The following is a 20,900-nucleotide window of genomic DNA, read 5'->3' on the forward strand; positions in this document are numbered from 1 at the left end:
GGTATCCTTGCAAGAAAAACAAATTACAGCAAACAATAATAATTATTATAAACTGGTGCAGAAAGGGTATAAATACCTTTGTAAATGCCTTAGCAACAGACTGTAGAATGTTATCCCCTGTAACCTTTTGGTGCATAAAAGGGATAAGTTGCGGCGTTATCCCCTCTTTGCAGCAAACATATTTTCCTAACTTATGTTCACAGTTACAATTAAAATTATTTTTCACCCATAAAAATCACTTTTAAATATTCAACCTGCATATCTCGCTTGCTACGTCGCCTCTCATCATCTGTTTTAGATGTGAACATGAAAACATGTAGCTGGAGCGCACTCTATATGCTCGAAGGTGATTACTAAGTATAATCTCTATGGAGAAAAAATAAACATCTGTTCGTTTATCAAATATGGCAGAAAGTAGTGATGAGTGTACAGACCTTGAAGCATCTGGAAGTGAATATATTCCGTCCAACGTGGAAAATAGTGATTCAGAACTAGATAAAGGTGAAAGTAAAAATAGAGGTAGAAAAAGAAAGTGTAATGTAAAGAAATGGAAGCGAAATGTAGCAAAATCAAAACGTGCTCGTGGTGAGGCTTATGTGGGGCATAGAGGATAGAAACCAGGCAGGCAAACAGCTACAAACTGCAAGTGCAAGAAAAACTGCCTCGGCAGTCTGACTAATGAACGCAAACATTTATTCTTGAAAGCATTCAATAATATAGCAGAACAAGAAAGACAAGATTCTTACCTTAGTGGACTGATTACAGTTTTACCAGTAGCCCGACGAAGAATAGTATCCGGAAACAAGTCACCTCGCTGCTTCAGTATCAAATACAAAGTAAGTTCAATACCTCTACCCTTATCTTGTAAACAATCATCACGCCAATGAACATGTGCACATGTGTAATAAATATAATTATTATATTTGTTCTTTAATTATATATGTAAGTACGTGTTCTTTTCTAGCTTGCATAACATGTAATTATTTTAACACGTATTCACTAAATGTTTTGGAAACGTGTTGATGATTTCCTGAGGAGCTAGTGTGTAAGCATAGGCCATAAAAGTCGGAATACTGTGAAGAAACCAAGATAAGCTTCCAAAGCATTGGTGAAGAAAGTCTTAGCATGTACAAACTTCCAGTGTGCGAAATAAGCGAATAAAGTACTGGTTGTTAAGTGTTGCTGTACAACCAATGCTGCTAATGAAGAGCTTATTGAAAATTATTAGTAACATAAGGTGGTACTAGTGCATTTCCATAATATGTTGGTTTGTTCACTTACTATACAGTTTATAGTGAAATATATACTATCCAGCAGGCATATAGTAGCATAGCATCTGTATTGTTATGCTGAAAATTCACCAGTTGAGTAAAAAGCACTTTAAATGCCGTTGACAAGGGGCTCTTGCCATCAGGATTTATAGATGTTTTAATGGTAATGCCATTTAATTTACAACAACACTTTTTTGTCATTTTGTCTTGCAGTGATACAATATATCTGATATGAATAGAAACTCCAAATTCTGTCTGCAAGATCAGTGACGGAACACTAACCTCAGCATGTCCTAACTTGTCACATTTTGTACCTGCAAAAGTATACATGGACTAACTTTAAACCTGAAGTTGTGATTAGACTCCATTATATGGAGTTTGTGTGACCAGCATTGTTGAATGTGTAAATGTAGCGGACCTAGATCACACTGTTTGCTGCATTGTGAAGGCCTATTTTCTAGGAGGAGAAAATTAGTTCAAAAGTATGCATTAAAATTTTATTTCAAATTTTTTTTAATACATATGAATTTATCCACTTCATTTAATAAATGGTTTGTATATTTTTAAAACATCTATATGCTCTATTATCAACTCTCTCCTGAATAATTTAATACATGTTAGTTCTGTAGCTTTTCTGACATTAATACAGGCAGCCTATTGCAGAATTGAAGCTTCAACTTTGTTTTTGTTTTTTCAAAATGGTGTCTTAACAAAATTAATTTTTTTATTAAAAAAATATTTTCTTTTTTAATAAGACAGTTTAATATACATATCTAGGATTTGAGTAGGAAGATTGCTAAAAAAAAATTCAAGGAGTTATAAGTAGGTACCACCTTAGTCTATTTTTAAATATTTTCATAATTTTACATTTATACCTGAATATTCCTTGGCAATATATATATGTTATTTATAACCATATTTAACGCACTATCAATTTATTATTCTCAGTTAAGACAGCTTAAAATAATGTATGCTTATAACTATATCATTTGGACTGAATAGTGAGGGATTTTTTTTATAGTGTCTTACACTTTCACATTCAGTGTATAAGATCAGTAACTGATTCTTTACTCACTGTAAACATTTTTTTCGTAAATTTTTTTTTTTTTGATAGAGTAATTCATTTTTGGAGACCTCTTTCAAGAGATGTCGGTTGCAACAACATCCAAGTTTTGGTATCAATAGCTCTCCCAGCTGTTACCAGCGGCGTGAAGGTTCTGAACTGTACAGCTTCGACGTAGCAGATGCCTTTGAGAGATGCCAGCAGGAGCGGGTGTGAGCCGCCGGCAGCTCAGTGGACGCCCTCCAGAGGCGAGTAGGCGGTGTACTTGTAGAGCTGGGGCCCGCCGTAGCCGTACAGCAGCTTGCCCCTGCCGTGCTCGTCGTAGTACGGGTAGCGGTACTTGGGCCTGAAACACGCGCCGCACACGCGTTGTCGCTGTCGGACCGGGGGCCACCGCGTCACGTGCGATTTCATAAGCAAATAGAAAGAAAAAAAAATTGTATGTTGTTATCGTGTGAAATAATATTTCACCTGTGTCAGGAGATTTGATCCACTGGAGGTAAATTTTATTTCCAGTGGATTTGAATAACTGTAAAACAGGGGCGCCCGCAGGGGGGGGCCAGTAGGGGCAGTTGCCCCCCCTGAGATTTTGAGTGAAAAATACGTTTAACATATAATTTGAAGAAAATTACACATAAATTATTAACAACTGCAACAGTAATTAATTATTGTTCAAAATAATTGGATGATCGACAATCGTAGCTGGATGATGTGTCAACTCAGCTGCCGGCTGCCACTCTAGTCTGAGACTCTCCCCCCTCCCCGGGATCTTCCCGCCCGCCCCACACCCTACACCATGCCGGACATCGCTCACATTCCGTTGCCCGCCGTAGAGTACTAGCGCCTAGACAGGCTCGTACTATGCGCCAGAATCTTTCTGCGCATGCGCGACAGGCCTAGAGGCGGAGGGGAAGGTGAAGCGAGGACGGTGTGGAAGAGTTGAAGGGGTGGGGAGCGCGGAACTTGGAAATAATATAAAAAAAGAGTGCGCATATAATGACCTTGGAAAGGGTGAGGGAGAGCCGTATCTGAAAATAAATTTGCACAGTTTTCTAACACTTCGAAGGCATCAGCGCGAGAATCACCCTTACAATGTGGATGCGCCAACAAACATACAGACTAAATGATATAAGAGAACATGTATACGCCTGGAATTACAAACCACAGAGGCAGTGATGCGTGTTGAGAATGATAATGTAACGTCCAAGCCCCTTGACGTAAGGTTTCTGTAACACAAAAATCCTTATTTGATCAGTTTTTCAACTCCCTTCTCGAAATAAATTTCTATGGTGCCACTGAGTCTGCCCTCTTAATATCTATACATAGTCAGTGACACTAAAAGGTAATTTTTACACTGTAAAGACATATGTATATTTCCAGTCCATTGTTGGAATTATTTCATGCTATTTCATCAAATTTAAATATATGTTTAAATTGAATTTAACTTTATTTTGAAGTTTAGTCTATACTAATCCTGTATCAAAGTTATAATGGCATTAGATTTTATAAACAAATTTTATGATTGCCTGTTTTATATCATGATCTGTGTAGTGATTAAATGCAAGAAAAAGCTGAAAGCCTTAAAAGTCGTTAAAACACTAAATCCATTCATCCATACTCATATAATAAATCCTAAAGTGTGTTTGTTGGTTTATTATGTTTTATTGGTTTATTTGTCCATCTTTCACGCTTCAACGGAGTGACTGATCGACCTGATTTTTGGTGTGCAGACAATTTAGAGGCCCGATAAAAACATAGGCTACTTTTTATCCCGGAAAAATGTACGGTTCTTGTGAGATAGATCTGGAGCGTAATAATGTAATTACTTCTTCATGCTGAAATGTCTGAAAGGATTTTGCCATTCCATTGTTGAAACTTAATTTCCTAGTGATATGCATGTCTTCAAGATATACACATATTAATGGTTTATTTTTAGGTTACCTGGGTTTGAATTGATAGTTGTCAGGGAAATAAAGCTTTGATTACATATGGTTTATATGGTTTCATTGATTTAGCTTTGTGATTTGGTTTCGTTGTCTCGGTGTAGTTTAGATTTATTGTATGGTATTTTTCTCATTTGATATTGGTAGCTATCTCCATGAAAATCCTAAAGAACGAATACGAAATTATGTAAACCTGAGGTTAGATACAATTTTAAAAATGATGTAACTGATAAAAAACTGCTTTTCCGGCACCATTGGTTAAATTAATACAATTGGTTGGCTTACTCTGAAATTGCCAAAGGTGCATTTTGTAAGTTGTGTGTTTTGTTTAAGCCACGAGTGAGTCATGGTAGTTATCAGGGTGGTTTTATTACATGTCTCTTTAATAATTACGAAAAATTTCATTAAAGTGCAAAATTACATGCAGGTTCGGCATGGCATCGGGAGGCTTTGGAAAAGTCTACTAATTTCTTGTCTATCATGAAATGTGAACAGAAAAGTATTGATGTTCTGGTAAATGAAGGGCTAGATCAACAGATAGAAGCAAACCGAAAAAAGATACAACCAATACTGTCATCTATCCTTTTTTGTGCTCTCCATTATCTTCCGTTAAGAGGAAAACAGACAAGAACACAGTTTTTAACGACTTTCTGAGTTTTCGGGAAGAGTCAGGTGACGTTACTTTGGCAGACCACTTGAAGAATGCACCAAAAATGCCACCTACATCTCACACAGAGTTCAAAATGAACTAATTGAAACCAGCGCAACAGTTTTAAGACATGATCTTATTGAAAAAGTAAAGAGAAATGAAATATTCTCAATTTTGGCTGATGAGACTATGGACACTTCAGGAACAGAACAGTTGTCACTGGGAGTAAGATATTTAGACAAGACTGAAAATTGTATTAAGGAAGATTTTCTGGGTTTCACACCCTTAAAAGGTGGTTTAGATGCCGAAAACGTGGCAAACGCGATTACTTCTACTTTAAAAACATGGGGCTTAAACTTGAATAATGCTGTTGGCCAGGGATATGATGGATGCAGTACAATGGCTGGACATGTTACAGGGGTACAAAAAAGAATAAATGACGAGTATCCAATGACTTTATTTTTCCATTGTTCAAGGCATAGTCTCAATTTAGCTGTCCACGATTCAAACACATTGTCACAGATTAGGAATACTGTAGGGACAATAAAAGAGACAGTTAAGTTTTTTTCGAAAAAATGGGCAGAGAAGAGAAATTGTTGGCATACTTCAGACGCTCTGTGAGACCAGGTGGACAGAAAAATATGTCAATTAGAAAGTTCAATAACAAGTTTGTGGACATTATGCAAGCACTTGAAACCATGTCCACAGATGGAAACAAAGATACAAGGAAGAAGGCTTTCCAGCTTCACTGTGCATTTACAGCATCAACATCTCTAATCTGCTTGCAGATCATAGCCCAGCATTCTGGAATACTTGAGGTTGTGAGTCAATTGCTTCAAAGTCCGAGAGTTGATTTGTTGAGAGTATCAAACCATATTCAACAGTTAATTTCCACCTTCGAAACTTACAGAGAAGAAAGTGTCCAAGAGTTTGACAAAATAATGAAGATGGTTGAAAAAAATACTGAAGTTCTAAGCATTAGTCTTTCAAAACCTCGAGTAGTACAAAAGCAAACACATCGTGCAAATCAGCCTACCGAAACAATCAATGAGTACTACAGATTATCAATATATCTTCCCTACTTGGACTGCTTGATACAATCGTTGAAAGACAGATTCTCCATCCGCCATAGGGCTGCATTTGAAATTTTCAAGTTGCACCCAAGAGAAACAAAAATAATGTCAAAGGAAGAATACGAAAAATCCATGGAAGAAGTTGGTAAAATATATTCCAAGCTATTGGACAATTTCCAGAACTAGGTCACTGTATGGTACACTCTCTGGAAAAATTCTCAGACCAATGATGAAGACTTTAAAAAAATGCATTTTATAGACATACTACTAATGAGCACACCTATTTTTTGCCTGCAGTGGCAAAATTTCTTCAGATTGCATTATGCTTACCACCAACAACCTGCACGGTCGAAAGGTCGTTCAGGTAAGCCAACAAAATAATATTTAATAGATATATGTATGAATGAACGAATCTATTTAAACATTTAAGTGAATTAAAATGGAACTATTTCAAACACAATTAATCAAAATAAAACTTTAGATATAAATTAAGCGTCGAAGTAATAGTGTTAACAAGTAATGTTGCGGCAGAACTATTTAGGCTATAAAACAATTTTTTTTTATATTCTAAAAACCATCTCATCTTTTAAACAGTTTAGCTTGTACCTACCCTTAAAAATTCTACAAATAAATAATTATATAGTTATAATTTTTACATTTTTATGCACTTTTACTTTTGGTAGTAACTATTAAAAGCAAATAGGCCTACATATGCCTACATTATGAATTTACTTTAATTTCATATGTTTACTTGTTCTTGCTCTATTATCTCTTGGCAATAACTAATCTTAGAATGTTTGATCCACAGCACTCTCAGACGAGTAAAGACATGGATAAGAAGCACGATGTCAAATAGTCGCCTGAGTGGACTGTGTCTTCTCTCTGCCCACAGAGGCAAATTAAAGAAGACAAGGACAATTTCATTGAAAAAGTTGTTGACGCATTTGCCGTTGACTCCAGAAGCGTTCACTTCCTTTTAAAATGAAAAATTTGTGATTGTGTGAAGAATAGTAATAAACAGACAGTTAGATTTCCTTGAAAATTGTTTGTATTATTTTTTCAATCCCTATATTTAGCGTATAAAATTGCGGGCTGATCGCGCATTGCCGGTGATTTCGAGATGTTAACTATGGGCGCCACCACGTGGAAGGGCACGTGGACCCGGCGGAGTCTCTCACTCAGGGCGTGACGTAGCCCAAGTGGGGACGAGTTACCAGCCCTTTCTATCCTAGCTACCCAGACCTGGCCCGCTCTAGGCGTCGGGCACGCCACACTCCTAGACTCACTCACCACGTGATTAAATAAGTACTCACTTTATATTTATTCTCCAGATTTAATTTCACTAACACGTCTCTCTACACGCCCGTTACACGTTACACATTACACGGTTAAAAAGCCTGAGGCACGAATCGGTTTAGGTGAGGGCATGGTCCACACACGTGGCCATGCTGCAAAGTATACTTATTACACGGTGATGAAAAAACTCGACTGAGACAATTAATTAATTAAACAGCCCGCTGGCCGAGAGCTGCCCCGAGGATGACGAGCGAAAGAGATTCAGAAATACTTAACGAGACAGAATTACTTGGTCAGTGCAGAACAAAGGTTGAAGTCCCCGGGGTGCTGGCGCGTCTGCTCTCGGTCAGTGATGAAGATGGACTGGGCTGAGCTCATCGCTCGCAGGTGGCAACATGGCGCCCTTCGCGCCAACACAATTACCGTTACTGTATTCTACGACTCCGTGCCCCGGCGAAAGTTGAGTAAATTACAGATAAACATTAAAAATATATAAAAATTACTGACAATGGAAAGTTTGTTACTATTTACTTATTTAATGATAATTCATATAAAAGCATTCCTATCCTCGTCCAAGTCCGTGCCTGTTCGGGTCCGCCCGGGCAACGTCTATAGTTATTTAAGGTAACCTATTTAAATTACAGAAAACACAAGTAAATTGCACAACACTGGGGCAAAGACGAATGAAAACAAAAAGGGTTTACAAATAATATTAAAACGTAGCAAATTAGGGGTGCGGTGCACTGCAGCTAAGCGCCCTCTTGCCGGGCTAGACACACACGCACACACGCACGCACGAGCGGGAGGTTTGAACTGAAACGGTGGTTGGGCGGTGTCATATCGGGCTCAAAGGGGCCGCAGGCCCGGACGACGTCAATTGCCCCCTCCGAAAGTAGGCCGATATGACAGCGCCGTTTGACAGATGGTTGGGGGGCGTTGCCTGTGGTGTTTACGTCGCGCACTCCCACGTGGCAATGTTGATGTTTATGTTTGTGCGGGCAGGTGGCAATGTTGACATGACGGACGGACAAGCAATGTTTACACGATGGAAGGGCGAGCAATGTTTACATGATGGCGGCGAGCAATGTTTACAAAATGACAGTTGAGCAATATTTACACTATGGAGGACGATACACACGGACAGAATGGGCGCTGGCTGACTAACCTTGTGGGTGGTGACCCACCAGTTGTCCCGAGCCCCAAATCTGCGTCAGCTGCGGCTGCGGCGGCTGCTGCGTGTGATAGCGTGGCGGTGGCCAGGGCGCCGGCCGGCAGGGGCGGCGGCGGCCAAGGTCAGGCGGCTCGTGGCAGGCGGGCAGCAAGCGCGGGCGGCGCTCGGCACGGCCCGGCTCAGCCTCGCCGACAGGCGGGCGCTTCGCGGCCCGTCGTGACAGACGGGTGACAGGTGTCGAAGTCCGGGTGGTGGTCACGTTCGGTGGTGGGACGGTCGGGCGTCCCGGCGTCGTGGCGTCGACCTGCATCGCGACAGGCGGACGCAGGGAGCTCAGGCGATTCTTCACGGTGCGGCGTCCCAATGTTGCCAACTTGCGACATTTGGGTGGCGTCTCGTGCGGCAGGGCACTTGACCGGTGTTCCGGTACTGCGGCGATCGGCGTCGGAATCGGGCGTCGTGGCGTCTCGGTCGTTCCGGGCGTCGCGTCAGGTGGGCATGGAGGCGGCGTCAGTGTCGGCGTCGCGCGCGTCTGTCTCACTCGGGCATGATCAACTGGCTGTGCTTCGAAGCCAGGCGGGCACAGCGGGGCGAATCCGGGCGGGCACAGAGGAGCGAACCCAGGCGGCGGGGCGGCGCTCAGGCGTCTCGGCGTCAGGGCCCTGGACATCGTGTCGCAAAGCGTCCTGTTTGCTACTGCGCACTCTGGTGGCGGTGACGACGGCATGATGACGTCGAAGCCAGGTGGTGGCGACAGGGTGACACGAAGCGTCGGCGTCGAGTCTGGTGGCGTCCGTGGCGAGTCGTGTGGCGGAGACGATGCGGGTTTCGCCGGAAATGACCTTGGTGGCGTCGGGACGGCGGTTCGGTGCGGTGGCGAGGTCATTCCGGCGTCGGGAGGTGTCTCCGACACGAGGCGGGTGCTGGACGGCGTGGCAGACTGCGGTGGGACGGTCGTTGTCGGGCGTCGCTCGGTTGGCTTCGGCGAGTCAAGCGTCATCATAGTCGGGATGAGTGGCGTCAGGTCGGCGAAACGAGGTCTTGCTGGCGATGATGCGTTTGGACCAGCGTCGGGAGACGTCAGGTCGACGAGAGGTGCCGAGGTTGGCGGCTCCAGGACAGGAGGTGGCGGAAGCGGAATTGTCGGCGTCGGGACGGCGAGCGTCGGCGTCGGGATAAGTGGCGTCGGGTCGACGAAACGCAGTGTGGCAGGCGGCGGCGGGATCGGACTTGTGTCGGGAGACGTCAAGTCGATGAGCGTCGGCACGGCGGGTGTCGGGACGGCGGGCGTCGGCGTCGGGACGACGGGCGTGGGCGTCAGGACGACGGGCGTCTTTGTCAGAGCGGTAGGCGTCGGTAACGTAACACGTGGCGGTGCGGGTGACGTCAGGACGTACCTTCGTGGTGCTGGAGTCGGCGTCGTGCGTGAGGAGTCGGCTTGGTGCGGCGGTGACGTTCCGGCAACGGGCGGCGTCCTTGGCACGGGCTGCGTCGGCGTTTTCGGCGTGGTTGGCTTCGGCGTGAGAGGCGTCGGCGTGATCGGCGTCGTCGGCGTGAGCGGCGTTGGCGTCTGAGTGAGCGGCGTCTTTTTCGGCGTGGTTGGCGTCGGCGTGAGCGGCGTCTTTTTCGGTGTGGTTGGCGTCGTCGGCGTGAGCGGCGTCTTTTTCGGTGTGGTTGGCGTCGTCGGCGTGAGCGGCGTTGGCGTCGACGTGAGCGGCGTCTTTTTCGGCGTCTCTGCCTCGTACTGCGCCTGGGTGGCTAGGTCGGCAGTGCATCGTGCGCACGTGAAGGTAAAAAACTTGCGCAGTATTGTCCATTCACGCTCGCCGATACAGCCACGATGCCACAGGCCGGCACATTCCTGGCAGCGGTAGCCCTCGCTACTACCTCCGGGACACGACCTCGCTCCACACTTCGTCACGCCGTGTATGCGGTACTCCGTACAGTAGCCACACTCATATCCGGCGGCGGTCCTGCCATACAAGTCCCAACTCGGGCAGGGAAAGTAACACCCGATACACTCGTCCGGATACGGATACATGTCTACGCACGTGGTACTCTACACGCGAACAGTCCTCACGAACACATCAGCACTGTGTTACTTACTGCGCTCGGAGTCCGTTGTTTGTGCGCGGATTCCTGGAAGCGTGCGCTTGGCTGATCACGTGGCTGGCGCGCCAGAGTCCCGCTATGCGCTCCGCGCGAACAATAGTTCCAGCGCGAACTTTAGTTCCGCGCGCTCCGCGTAACAACCGCCTATCTCACACGCTCGTACAGGTCTGGTTTTCGCGGAAGATGTAACTCGCCCCACGCTCTTGGGCGCCATTTGCGGGCTGATCGCGCATTGCCGGTGATTTCGAGATGTTAACTATGGGCGCCACCACGTGGAAGGGCACGTGGACCCGGCGGAGTCTCTCACTCAGGGCGTGACGTAGCCCAAGTGGGGACGAGTTACCAGCCCTTTCTATCCTAGCTACCCAGACCTGGCCCGCTCTAGGCGTCGGGCACGCCACACTCCTAGACTCACTCACCACGTGATTAAATAAGTACTCACTTTATATTTATTCTCCAGATTTAATTTCACTAACACGTCTCTCTACACGCCCGTTACACGTTACACATTACACGGTTAAAAAGCCTGAGGCACGAATCGGTTTAGGTGAGGGCATGGTCCACACACGTGGCCATGCTGCAAAGTATACTTATTACACGGTGATGAAAAAACTCGACTGAGACAATTAATTAATTAAACAGCCCGCTGGCCGAGAGCTGCCCCGAGGATGACGAGCGAAAGAGATTCAGAAATACTTAACGAGACAGAATTACTTGGTCAGTGCAGAACAAAGGTTGAAGTCCCCGGGGTGCTGGCGCGTCTGCTCTCGGTCAGTGATGAAGATGGACTGGGCTGAGCTCATCGCTCGCAGGTGGCAACATGGCGCCCTTCGCGCCAACACAATTACCGTTACTGTATTCTACGACTCCGTGCCCCGGCGAAAGTTGAGTAAATTACAGATAAACATTAAAAATATATAAAAATTACTGACAATGGAAAGTTTGTTACTATTTACTTATTTAATGATAATTCATATAAAAGCATTCCTATCCTCGTCCAAGTCCGTGCCTGTTCGGGTCCGCCCGGGCAACGTCTATAGTTATTTAAGGTAACCTATTTAAATTACAGAAAACACAAGTAAATTGCACAACACTGGGGCAAAGACGAATGAAAACAAAAAGGGTTTACAAATAATATTAAAACGTAGCAAATTAGGGGTGCGGTGCACTGCAGCTAAGCGCCCTCTTGCCGGGCTAGACACACACGCACACACGCACGCACGAGCGGGAGGTTTGAACTGAAACGGTGGTTGGGCGGTGTCATATCGGGCTCAAAGGGGCCGCAGGCCCGGACGACGTCAAAATTATGAAACAGCTGACTATGCCCCCCCTGGGAAAAAATCCTGCGGGCGCCCCTGCTGTAAAATAAGAGTTTTTTTTTTTCGAAGGTAAAAGAACGAAGATTTCATTGTCTAAGGGGCAAGGGCGTCGCCAGCCGATGGCTTAGGGAGGGGGGCAAGTTGTGGGAAAAGTATGTATTTTTTTGCATTTGGCTACATTTTTTGAATCTCTCGGGCTCTAGGGGGGGGGGCAACTGCCCCCCTACCCCCACCTGGCGACGCCCATGTTAAGGGGGGCTAGGTCCTGCCATCTTGAATTTATCCTACTTTTTGCTATAATTCTAATTTATCTGTGGACCCAGTGGAGAGACTACCCCCGGGGCGCGACGTCGCCCGTGTGGGGACGTGACTAGTTTCCCCCCCTCTGCACCTCTGCACCTCTGCACCTCTGTACCTGGCCCGCTCTCAGCGTTGGGCACGCCATGATAACACCCAACGTGGGCTCTTATGCCTCGACGTTGTGACAAACACACGCGTGGTCGGGCGGAGATGGAAATACGAGGAGTGCGTTATTCCGATGACTTTACTACGCGACACGGCGTCTCACTCAGGACCCTCAACTAAAAAGTACAATTGTGAAACGTCTCACGGCACGACCAGTTTGATTGGAAGTCCAAGCCACCTCGCAGATGGATGATGCTTTGGCGTTAATTTCAAGAGTTCCGACTCGTGGATTTATAAATAATTAAGTACTACAGCCGCGTGTCCCGGAGGTAAGCTACGAAGATGAACTAGCAATTCATTCAAAGTAAAGTTACGAACAGAAGGACGAGGATCAACCAAGCGCAAAAGGTGAAGACTCCTGAATGTCGCCAGCCGGGTGGTGAAGAGACTTACGGGGAGCGGTGTCCGCGTTGGTGGCTCCTCAGCACGTTCACGCCAAGCTGAATAAACCGTCATATCGTTTTGAGTCGTTCCGCTAACGTACAGGATAATACTCTAAAAATTACATCGTGTGATGGAATGACTCTGTGCTATTATTCCACGGTAGATTTCCTCTTTAAGATCTTATATATATAAATCAAGGACTAGGGTCACTTTGTTCTTGAAAAGGGCGGAAGTGTACACAGAATTTCATTTCGGTGGGAATTGGGGAAAAAAGGGGGACGGGGTTAAAACCAATTTCCCCGCTGTTTACTTTCAAATTATTTACTTTTGTTGGTGGGGATAGTAAATTTTTAAAGAATTTTTAGGATTTTGGGTAGGGATATATTCCCTATCCCCTTATATATCCCCCTTCCCCCCTCCTTTTTCGTATGCTCTTGGAGCAGGGTATGCAGCTCCAAACCATTTAAAACTTCTCCGGAAGACATTGGCGCAATTTCAACACTTAAAACAAAATAATTTACCTGTCTTCGTGTGTTTTTAGCAGCGAAAGTTTGCCCGTGAAATGAGCTCAAACGAGGTCAGTTCCTTTTTATTGCTTATTTATGACAGTAAGACCGCAGATTTGATTTTATAGGTACGCACTTTCACTTCATGAGCCCATTTATTTTTACGTTTACAAACTGCGAGGGGAAGCAGGATATTATCATCACTTGAGTTCCACGGGATGCGTCTTGATCTCTGTGACCACCTGGCGCAGCTAACATAGCGAACATCGCTAACAGGTACTGCTGACCAGGGGCGCAACAACTAAATTTTAAAAAGGGGGGCAATATACCTTTTTATAAAGAATCATCGATCCCCCCTATTGAAGCGGGGGGTCCGGGGGTCCTCCCCCGGGAAAATTTGTATTTCAAGGTGGAAAATGGTGCTATTTAAGCAGTTTTATTATCTAAAAATTGATTACACAGCTAGTGAAAATAACATATCCGACTTGTACAGCACTTTCTTTGCCCCCGTTTGCCCCCACTTCAAGGTTTCAGAAGGGGGGGGGGGCAAAATACCCTTGCCCCCCCCCCCCCCCTGTTGTTGCGCCCCTGCTGCTGACCAATGAACTTATCTATGAGAAATATACTAATTCTACAAATAAAAGCGTAGCATTTCAGAGTTTTAAATTTTAAGTTGCAAAAATTAACTGACTTTAGCTACCCACACTGTAAATTTATTGCAATTACTCAAGCCAAAAAATTTACTACTTACATATAGGCCTAATTTAGTCTGAGAACAAATTATTATTTTTTTTAAGAGAATGTTTCAAAAATTACTTCGTACACTCAACGTAGCTTTATTTTAGATTCCAACCAGAACAACATTAAAAATTATAAAATTTGTGTAACAGTGATGCAGTGCTTGCAAGTATTTCGCTAAAAGTCTTACGTCGCGTCGCCACAACTTAAACAACGCATGCCGACTGAGCACACAAGATACGGGGTGCAGACGTGCAGGATAATGAGTGTAGCTCCGAGTTTTTTTTTTTCAAGTGCAGATGTCGGCGCGACAGTCGGCCCATTTTGGTGGGAAACTGTCCTGGCCGGGACGCGACGAACCGGTCTGACGGCTGGCGAGCCGGTTTGTTTATCATCGGAACAGCCTTTGGAGCTCGCGTCGTCACGTGAGCCCTCGAGAATACCGTGTCGCAACCACGAGGTTTGTGGTTTCCTTTTTCTCGACCAAATAACACTGCCAGGGAGATCGGATAATTCTTTTCAAAAACTGGAAAAGAAGATACCGTTTAGTTCCTCCCCCCCCCCCCCCTTTCCACTTTTTCACTCTGCATTTTGGCGAGTTTAGTTAGTACATATACCTATGTTAGTTCACGCATGAAGTGCAATGGTTGGCGTTCTTTTCTCATAAATGCTACCAAACGAAACCCAAAGAAATACAGCTTTTAATATATATACACACGCTGCAAAACTTGTGGAATTATTATGACGACAAACCACACTTGGCTGAGCTATGTTGTCGTTAAATACCACTTTTGCAAATGTAGACGCATTCCCTTTTCTACTGCAACGGCCGAGATCACCGGCGTCTTGGTTGCAGACTACATCTCCTGCTGAAGCTTCTGGTGTGCCAGTCTCAGTAGGAGCAGTGGCCTGAAGAAAAATTCGCTAGCCGTGTTACCATAGTAAATTGGTATTCCAGAATGGTTCACCGCTGGCCAGTAACCTCAGCGCTGTCGTTAGAAAAGGGAATGCATAATATGTAGAATTTATATATGATTTATATGCCGTTGATACCATGAAGGAAGGCAATTAGGTAGTTTTGTTTATACAATTTTTGGTATGTTAAGAATTATTGAAGTCAAAATGTGGTATACTCTCTACTCCCCTTTCCCTTCTGAATGACAAAACTATTTTTTTATGATGAAGTTTATCGCTAATTCCTTGCTGATATGTTAACATCTTCATTGGAAAATATGACACACCTTCCTTTCAAGTAATTTGCATTTATACAGCTACACCCCATTCTCTCAAATGATGATGGCGCATCCCCCGCCAATTAAACCAATAATCGTCCCCGACTCCACCCCCCCCCCACAAAAAAATAATAGATACTTACCTAGTGTCAAACAAGGTGGTCCGGGGGTCCGAACAGAGGAAATTTTTGAAAATATGTATCGAAATCATGTTTTGATTACAAATACAGCGCTAAGATATTAAGCGAAATATTGAACACTCAGGGAAATTAATGTCAAATGATTAACATTTTTGGATTTCGTACTCAATTTTTTGTTTTGTTGACCTCAAGTGTTTTTAATTCCCCCCCCCCCCCCCCTTTTTTTTTCCCACTCACTCACACACACACACACGCACGCACGCGCGCACATTCTCAGTAGCGCAATCTACGCTATACATCCCCCAGTGGGCGTCCCTGCTACGAAACTGTTAACCGGAGCGACTCAAACATCGCAATGCGCGTCCGCTCCGTGGACCAACACCTCGGTGGTCGACACGCACCTCTCGAAGTACTGGAAGTTGGGCGCGCGCGGGGTCAGCGTGGAGTCGGCGGTCGGGCACAGCAGCACCGCGGCCAGGCAGAGCAGGAACAACCTCTGCAACACGCGCGCGCCAGGCGCCTCGGCTGTGATTCGTGGCGGAGGTGAGTACTGCATACCAAGGTCGTCGCTAGCCGATGGCATGGAGGGGGGGGGGGGGGCAAGTTGTGGGAAAATCAGGGGCGCAACAACAGGGGGGGGGGGGCAAGGGTATTTTGCTCCCCCTCTGAAACCTTGAAGTGGGGGCAAACAGGGGCAAAGAAAGTGCTGTGTATCAATTTTTAGATAATAAAACTGCTTAAATAGCACCATTTTCCACCTTGAAATACAAATTTTTCCCGGGGGAGGACCCCCGGACCCCCTGCTTCAATAGGGGGGATCGATGATTCTTTATAAAAAGGTATATTGCCCCCCCTTTGGAAATTTAGTTGTTGCGCCCCTGGGGAAAAGTATGTATTTTTTTTGCATTTGGCTACATTTTTTTGAATCTCTAGGGCTCTAGAGGGGGGGGGGGGGAAACTACCCCCCGCTACCCCCCTTCCCCCTGGCGACGCCCTTGCTTCATACAGATGCTAATTTTTGTTTTCTATGGAGCGGTAAAATTTAAAAAAAAATAAAAAATCTCTGATCGAGTCTTTCAGTACTCGACAGAGACGTTCAACATCTAACCTCAGTAACGAGCATATTAAAATTTTCTCCTGTTGCGAATACTCTTATAATACTAAACTTGGATCATAAATTGAACGTACATTTTTTTTTTTTAATGTAGCTGAGCATGATACATTTACGCAAGTTCTGTTTTCAATTGCATTTCTGGACGTGAATCACCCGTAGTTTCCGAACCCGCAGCTAAAATTCATCGCTGGAGCAGCTACGTCGACTATCGAGTCGTTCGATTTGCAGAGCGAAATGTTAAACTATATAATGAAACGGCTATATAAAAACAAAAAAGGACTTTGAAAAATACTAAACCCCGGCTTTGGACCTGATTTTCGATAATACTGTCCATCTTGTTAAAAATTAATCTAATAATTAATACTATAAAGTTTCCCTCTGGCTTTGTGAACTTTAGTTTGCGCCATCCGCCACAGACGGCAGCACCGTGGTTACACATTTCCGTTCCGCGCAACTTCCCTTCCATTCACGAAATTACTCCTACCAAATGCAGTATACCGAGAGCTAAGATATTACACGTCAATTAATGAATAAAATTATAATTTGCGTATTTTAAAAACTTACTTCAACAAGAATTTTGGAATGTTATATTATCATTCCCAAAATTCGTCACTTCATGTGAAGTTTTTATTACAGGTGTCGAAACATATCACCTTGTATAATCGATTCAATCGAATTTAAAATTCTTCTTTTTCTTTAGTTAAGCAGGCTATAGTTTTAATTTTTAGTTTTATATAGCAGGTTTTAACTAAATGTAAAATCATTCCCACGACGCTGAGAGTCGAAATCACCCTGCACTCATGGAAACGCTTAATTGTACCCATTATGTTCACTAGAGGCTATTACAAAACGATTTTGTTTATTTTTTTTTATTTCAGACCGTTTGGAAACATGCCCAAAATATTTCGGGAAGTTCTACCTTTGTGGGAATTGAGATATAGAATTTATATAAGTAGTTTGCAACGTAGATCAAATCCCAAAGCTGATATATACACCACTGGAAATGGGATTTAGAAAGGTAATTTGTAAGAAATACAGAAAACTATTTTAAATTAAAATAAACTTCAAAAACGGATTTATTTTTTTATTTTTTGCTACGGTGTTATTCACCCTGATAACCATCATCCAATATTACTTTCTTCCTTCCATCAAAATAATAGACGATGGTACCATTTTATTGCTTGGAGGAAACTAGCTAACACGGCATGGATCAATACCGCATAGCTTTATGTAACCAACACAGACGGGAGTGAAAAAAAAAAACCTAGTGACAAGTTTTACACGAAATAAATATGTTCTAAACAAATAGAAAAAATTGTATTTTGTTATCTGGTGAAATAATAAATTATTCACTTATGTCAGGAAATTTGATACACTGGGGGGTTAATTTTATTTCCCATAGATTTGAATAGATACCGATAAAATAAAGAGTTTTTTCGAAGGTAAATGAACGAAGATTTCATTGTCTTAAAGGGGACTAGGCCCAGCCATCTTTAATTTTTCCCACTTTTTGCTATTATTCTAATTTATCCCAAGTTTTGGCACGACAAGGCATAAATTACATCTCCCAGACCTATACCTCTTGGCAACCACATATTTACTAACAGGCTCTAGTCTGTAAGCGCCGCGAGGAAATAACTTATTATTTCACCCGGAAGACTACAACTGTCATGATAACCACACCAGTTAACAAGTGTTGGCTTCAAAAAGTACCCAAAGCTAAAACATATGCCATGCCAAAAAAAAAAAACCTTCAGTGCAAGCGGTATCAAGATACGTGAAATTGCAAAAATGCGAGGCCAAATCCCCCTTAATGGTTTCGCAAAATTCAAACAGATGCAGTGACGACAGCTTCGTGGCCTCTGGGTTGAGGCCGCGTCATTGGAAATGAAAGTGTGCCTTTGAAGATGGCTCCAACAGGGCACGCCGAAACGCCGGGCACACGGACGCGGCCTCATAACAGAAGCCAGGAAGTCCTATCAGCGACTCTGGTCGCGAAAGCTTACGGACTGAACACGGTGTTGAGACCGGACGCATGTTCTGCCATCTATTGGATCGACGTGCAGAAACTATTGTTGCTGTCCAGCGTGGTAAGGAATATTTCAACAATTTAAGGCAAGGTTAAGCAGATCGACGATAAAGCAAATTGAGAGTTAGAAGGTGGATACATGGCAGCAGGGACAGCGCAGATGGCCAAGCTGTAGAACATTATAAATAGCCAAGAAAAACACACAAGCCAGTAATCATGATTGATGATGAGCACAACTATGGCCCTGGAAAACGAAAAAGTGTGAAGAAAGAATATGGAAGCAAATGAAAATAAATAGGAGCAGATACGAGAAAAGACCCGTTCTAGAAAGGCACGGAAACGGAGACGGATCTCACGGGATAAGAGTTTCTACGACAGCACGCAGGCGGAGACGAACCCGAGCGGTTTAAGTTGGCAATAGCTCTTCCGTTTACGTTGCTCCGTACGACCAATAGAAGCCGAGTACTTAGCTGCGGTAGTAGCCATGTTTGAATATGTTCTAAATACGTTAAAAATCGTTTCAACTACAAGGATATCTGGTGTTTTATTATAACCTTGTGATTTATTTATATTACGTGTGTAAATTAGCTGGCTCGGTGTGTCCGTGACCAGGGGCGTAGCCAGGGGGGGGGGGGTTTAGGGGTTCAAACCCCTCCCTTAGCACCAAATCTTTAATTAATTTCTTATTCATCACTCAAACAAATTTCATATTAAAATTAATAAAATTTTTACCATTGCAATATTTAAATTTAAGTACCGAAAACTGCTAAAATAGCACTATTTTACACCTTAAAATCCAAAATTTTCCCGGGGGAGGACCCCCGGACCCCCCGCTTTAATACGGAGGGGGGGGCGGCATGCTTCTTAACACCCCCCATTCACAAATCCTGGCTACGCCACTGTCCGTGACTGCCGAAGTGTGGTTCTTACCCGCAGCAGCGAGACGGCGGACGGCTCCATCGCGGGACGTGGCGCGACTGGCGTGCGCGAGGCGGGCGCCGGGGAAAGTCGCCACGGGCGGCGCAGGCGAGCTCTCACCGCGTGCAAGTGCGCTACTGCCCGCGTTCCTCGCGCGTCGCCGCGCGGGCTCGTGTCACGTCGACGTCAGGTTGCCTGCAAGCTTCCATTGTCGCTGACAGGGAGTGTCTGTGGAAGAGTTTGTAGTCTCCGGGCCGTTTTCATTTAAAATGTTTTTGAGGTTATGTTACCGTATGTATAATTTATTTGCATTATAAATCATAAACGATTACATAACTATTTAATAAGAAATTGTAATTATTAATATGAAATAACAGTCAGCACATTTATTGATTTTTCATTATTAGGTAATTAAAATGTATCTCTATTATTTTCGTAAATTAAATAATTTTATACATGTATTTAATTAATATTGAAAGCTGAGTTTTTTTTTTACTAACTGTATTTACAATATTACTTTAGTCCTTTTATTATTTTATTTCTATTAACTATTAGAATGCAAAATTAAAGTTATATTTTTTTAATAATAACTGTCTGGACCTTTTGTATGTGCATACAGTGTAATATTTTGTGTTTTTCAATTATATGACAATTACAAAATGTGATAATTTACGCAGGCCTGTCGCCGAGTCGTATAATATATTTGTTCGAAATTAAATCAATATTTCCTTAAGATAAAACGTAATTTATACCATCCTACACGGATTAATGTGTTTATTACACTTAAATTGAATTGCAGCACACGTTTTATAACAAACTTTAAAAAATAGTGTGTTCGTGGTAAATTTAATATTTATTGTAAAGAAACACACACTTAAAATTAGTCATACAAATTACCAACAATTGTTACAAACTAACTAATATTACAGTTATGAACAAACAGCATTGCAGTTCATTTGTCTCCAGTGAAGCGTCACCGCAAATCAAACTAACCATTTGCTTTTCACTTTAAGAATTGTATACTTAAGTACATTCTAGTAAATTTGTGATGTTTGGTTTGCCCAATTAAACTGTCTCTAGCCTAGGTTCATTTCCACAACTAGCACATCCCCATTGGCGGAGAAACTTATTCCGCTTGGAAGTTGGCAAGCTCTATTTTGGGCGGGATAGTGACATAGGTTTCAGAAATAAGTTACAAATACCGTTAAAGCATTGGCCACGGAAAAGTGAACCGGTTATGAAACTACAATAAGCAAAACTAGGCTATAGTTTGACTGTTTGAGAGGGTTCTCCACAAATGCTGCGACTCGACTTGAGGTGGATTCCCGCGTTCGGAAATATGACGACGCCTGCGTTTGACCACAGTCCGAGGCAAGGCACTGTATAAGCGAGTGCTAGCTGAGTCTTGCAGGAGAGACGTCCGTTGTAGCGTCGCGATGCCATCGGCGGCTTTCTCGTCGTCCGTCCTCCACCAAGG

At 43.6% G+C, this 20,900-nt stretch overlaps 1 protein-coding gene across 3 annotated transcripts; it reads right to left on the reverse strand.

Moving 5' to 3' along the window:
* Positions 1–1,705: 1,705 nt before the first annotated feature.
* Positions 1,706–19,643, reverse strand: LOC134532930 (uncharacterized). 3 transcript variants are annotated; one of them, XM_063370000.1, is made up of 3 exons: positions 19,436–19,643; positions 15,764–15,858; positions 1,706–2,680 (listed from the first exon to the last, which is right to left on the reverse strand). In XM_063370000.1, exons 1-3 carry the CDS (start codon positions 19,463–19,465, stop codon positions 2,563–2,565), a joined length of 243 nt encoding a protein of 80 aa, XP_063226070.1. In that variant the 5' UTR covers positions 19,466–19,643; the 3' UTR covers positions 1,706–2,562. The 3 variants fall into 3 exon arrangements, 2 of the variants coding, with proteins under 2 accessions (XP_063226070.1, XP_063226071.1); XM_063370001.1 differs by lacking the exons at positions 15,764–15,858; positions 19,436–19,643 and adding an exon at positions 6,009–6,282; XR_010075215.1 differs by lacking the exons at positions 15,764–15,858; positions 19,436–19,643 and adding an exon at positions 7,313–11,883 and having other exon boundaries at positions 2,598–2,680.
* Between the last annotated feature and the right edge of the window lie 1,257 nt (positions 19,644–20,900).

The sequence above is a fragment of the Bacillus rossius genome, chromosome 6 (assembly GCF_032445375.1).
Source record: "Bacillus rossius redtenbacheri isolate Brsri chromosome 6, Brsri_v3, whole genome shotgun sequence".
Lineage (NCBI taxonomy): Eukaryota > Metazoa > Arthropoda > Insecta > Phasmatodea > Bacillidae > Bacillus > Bacillus rossius.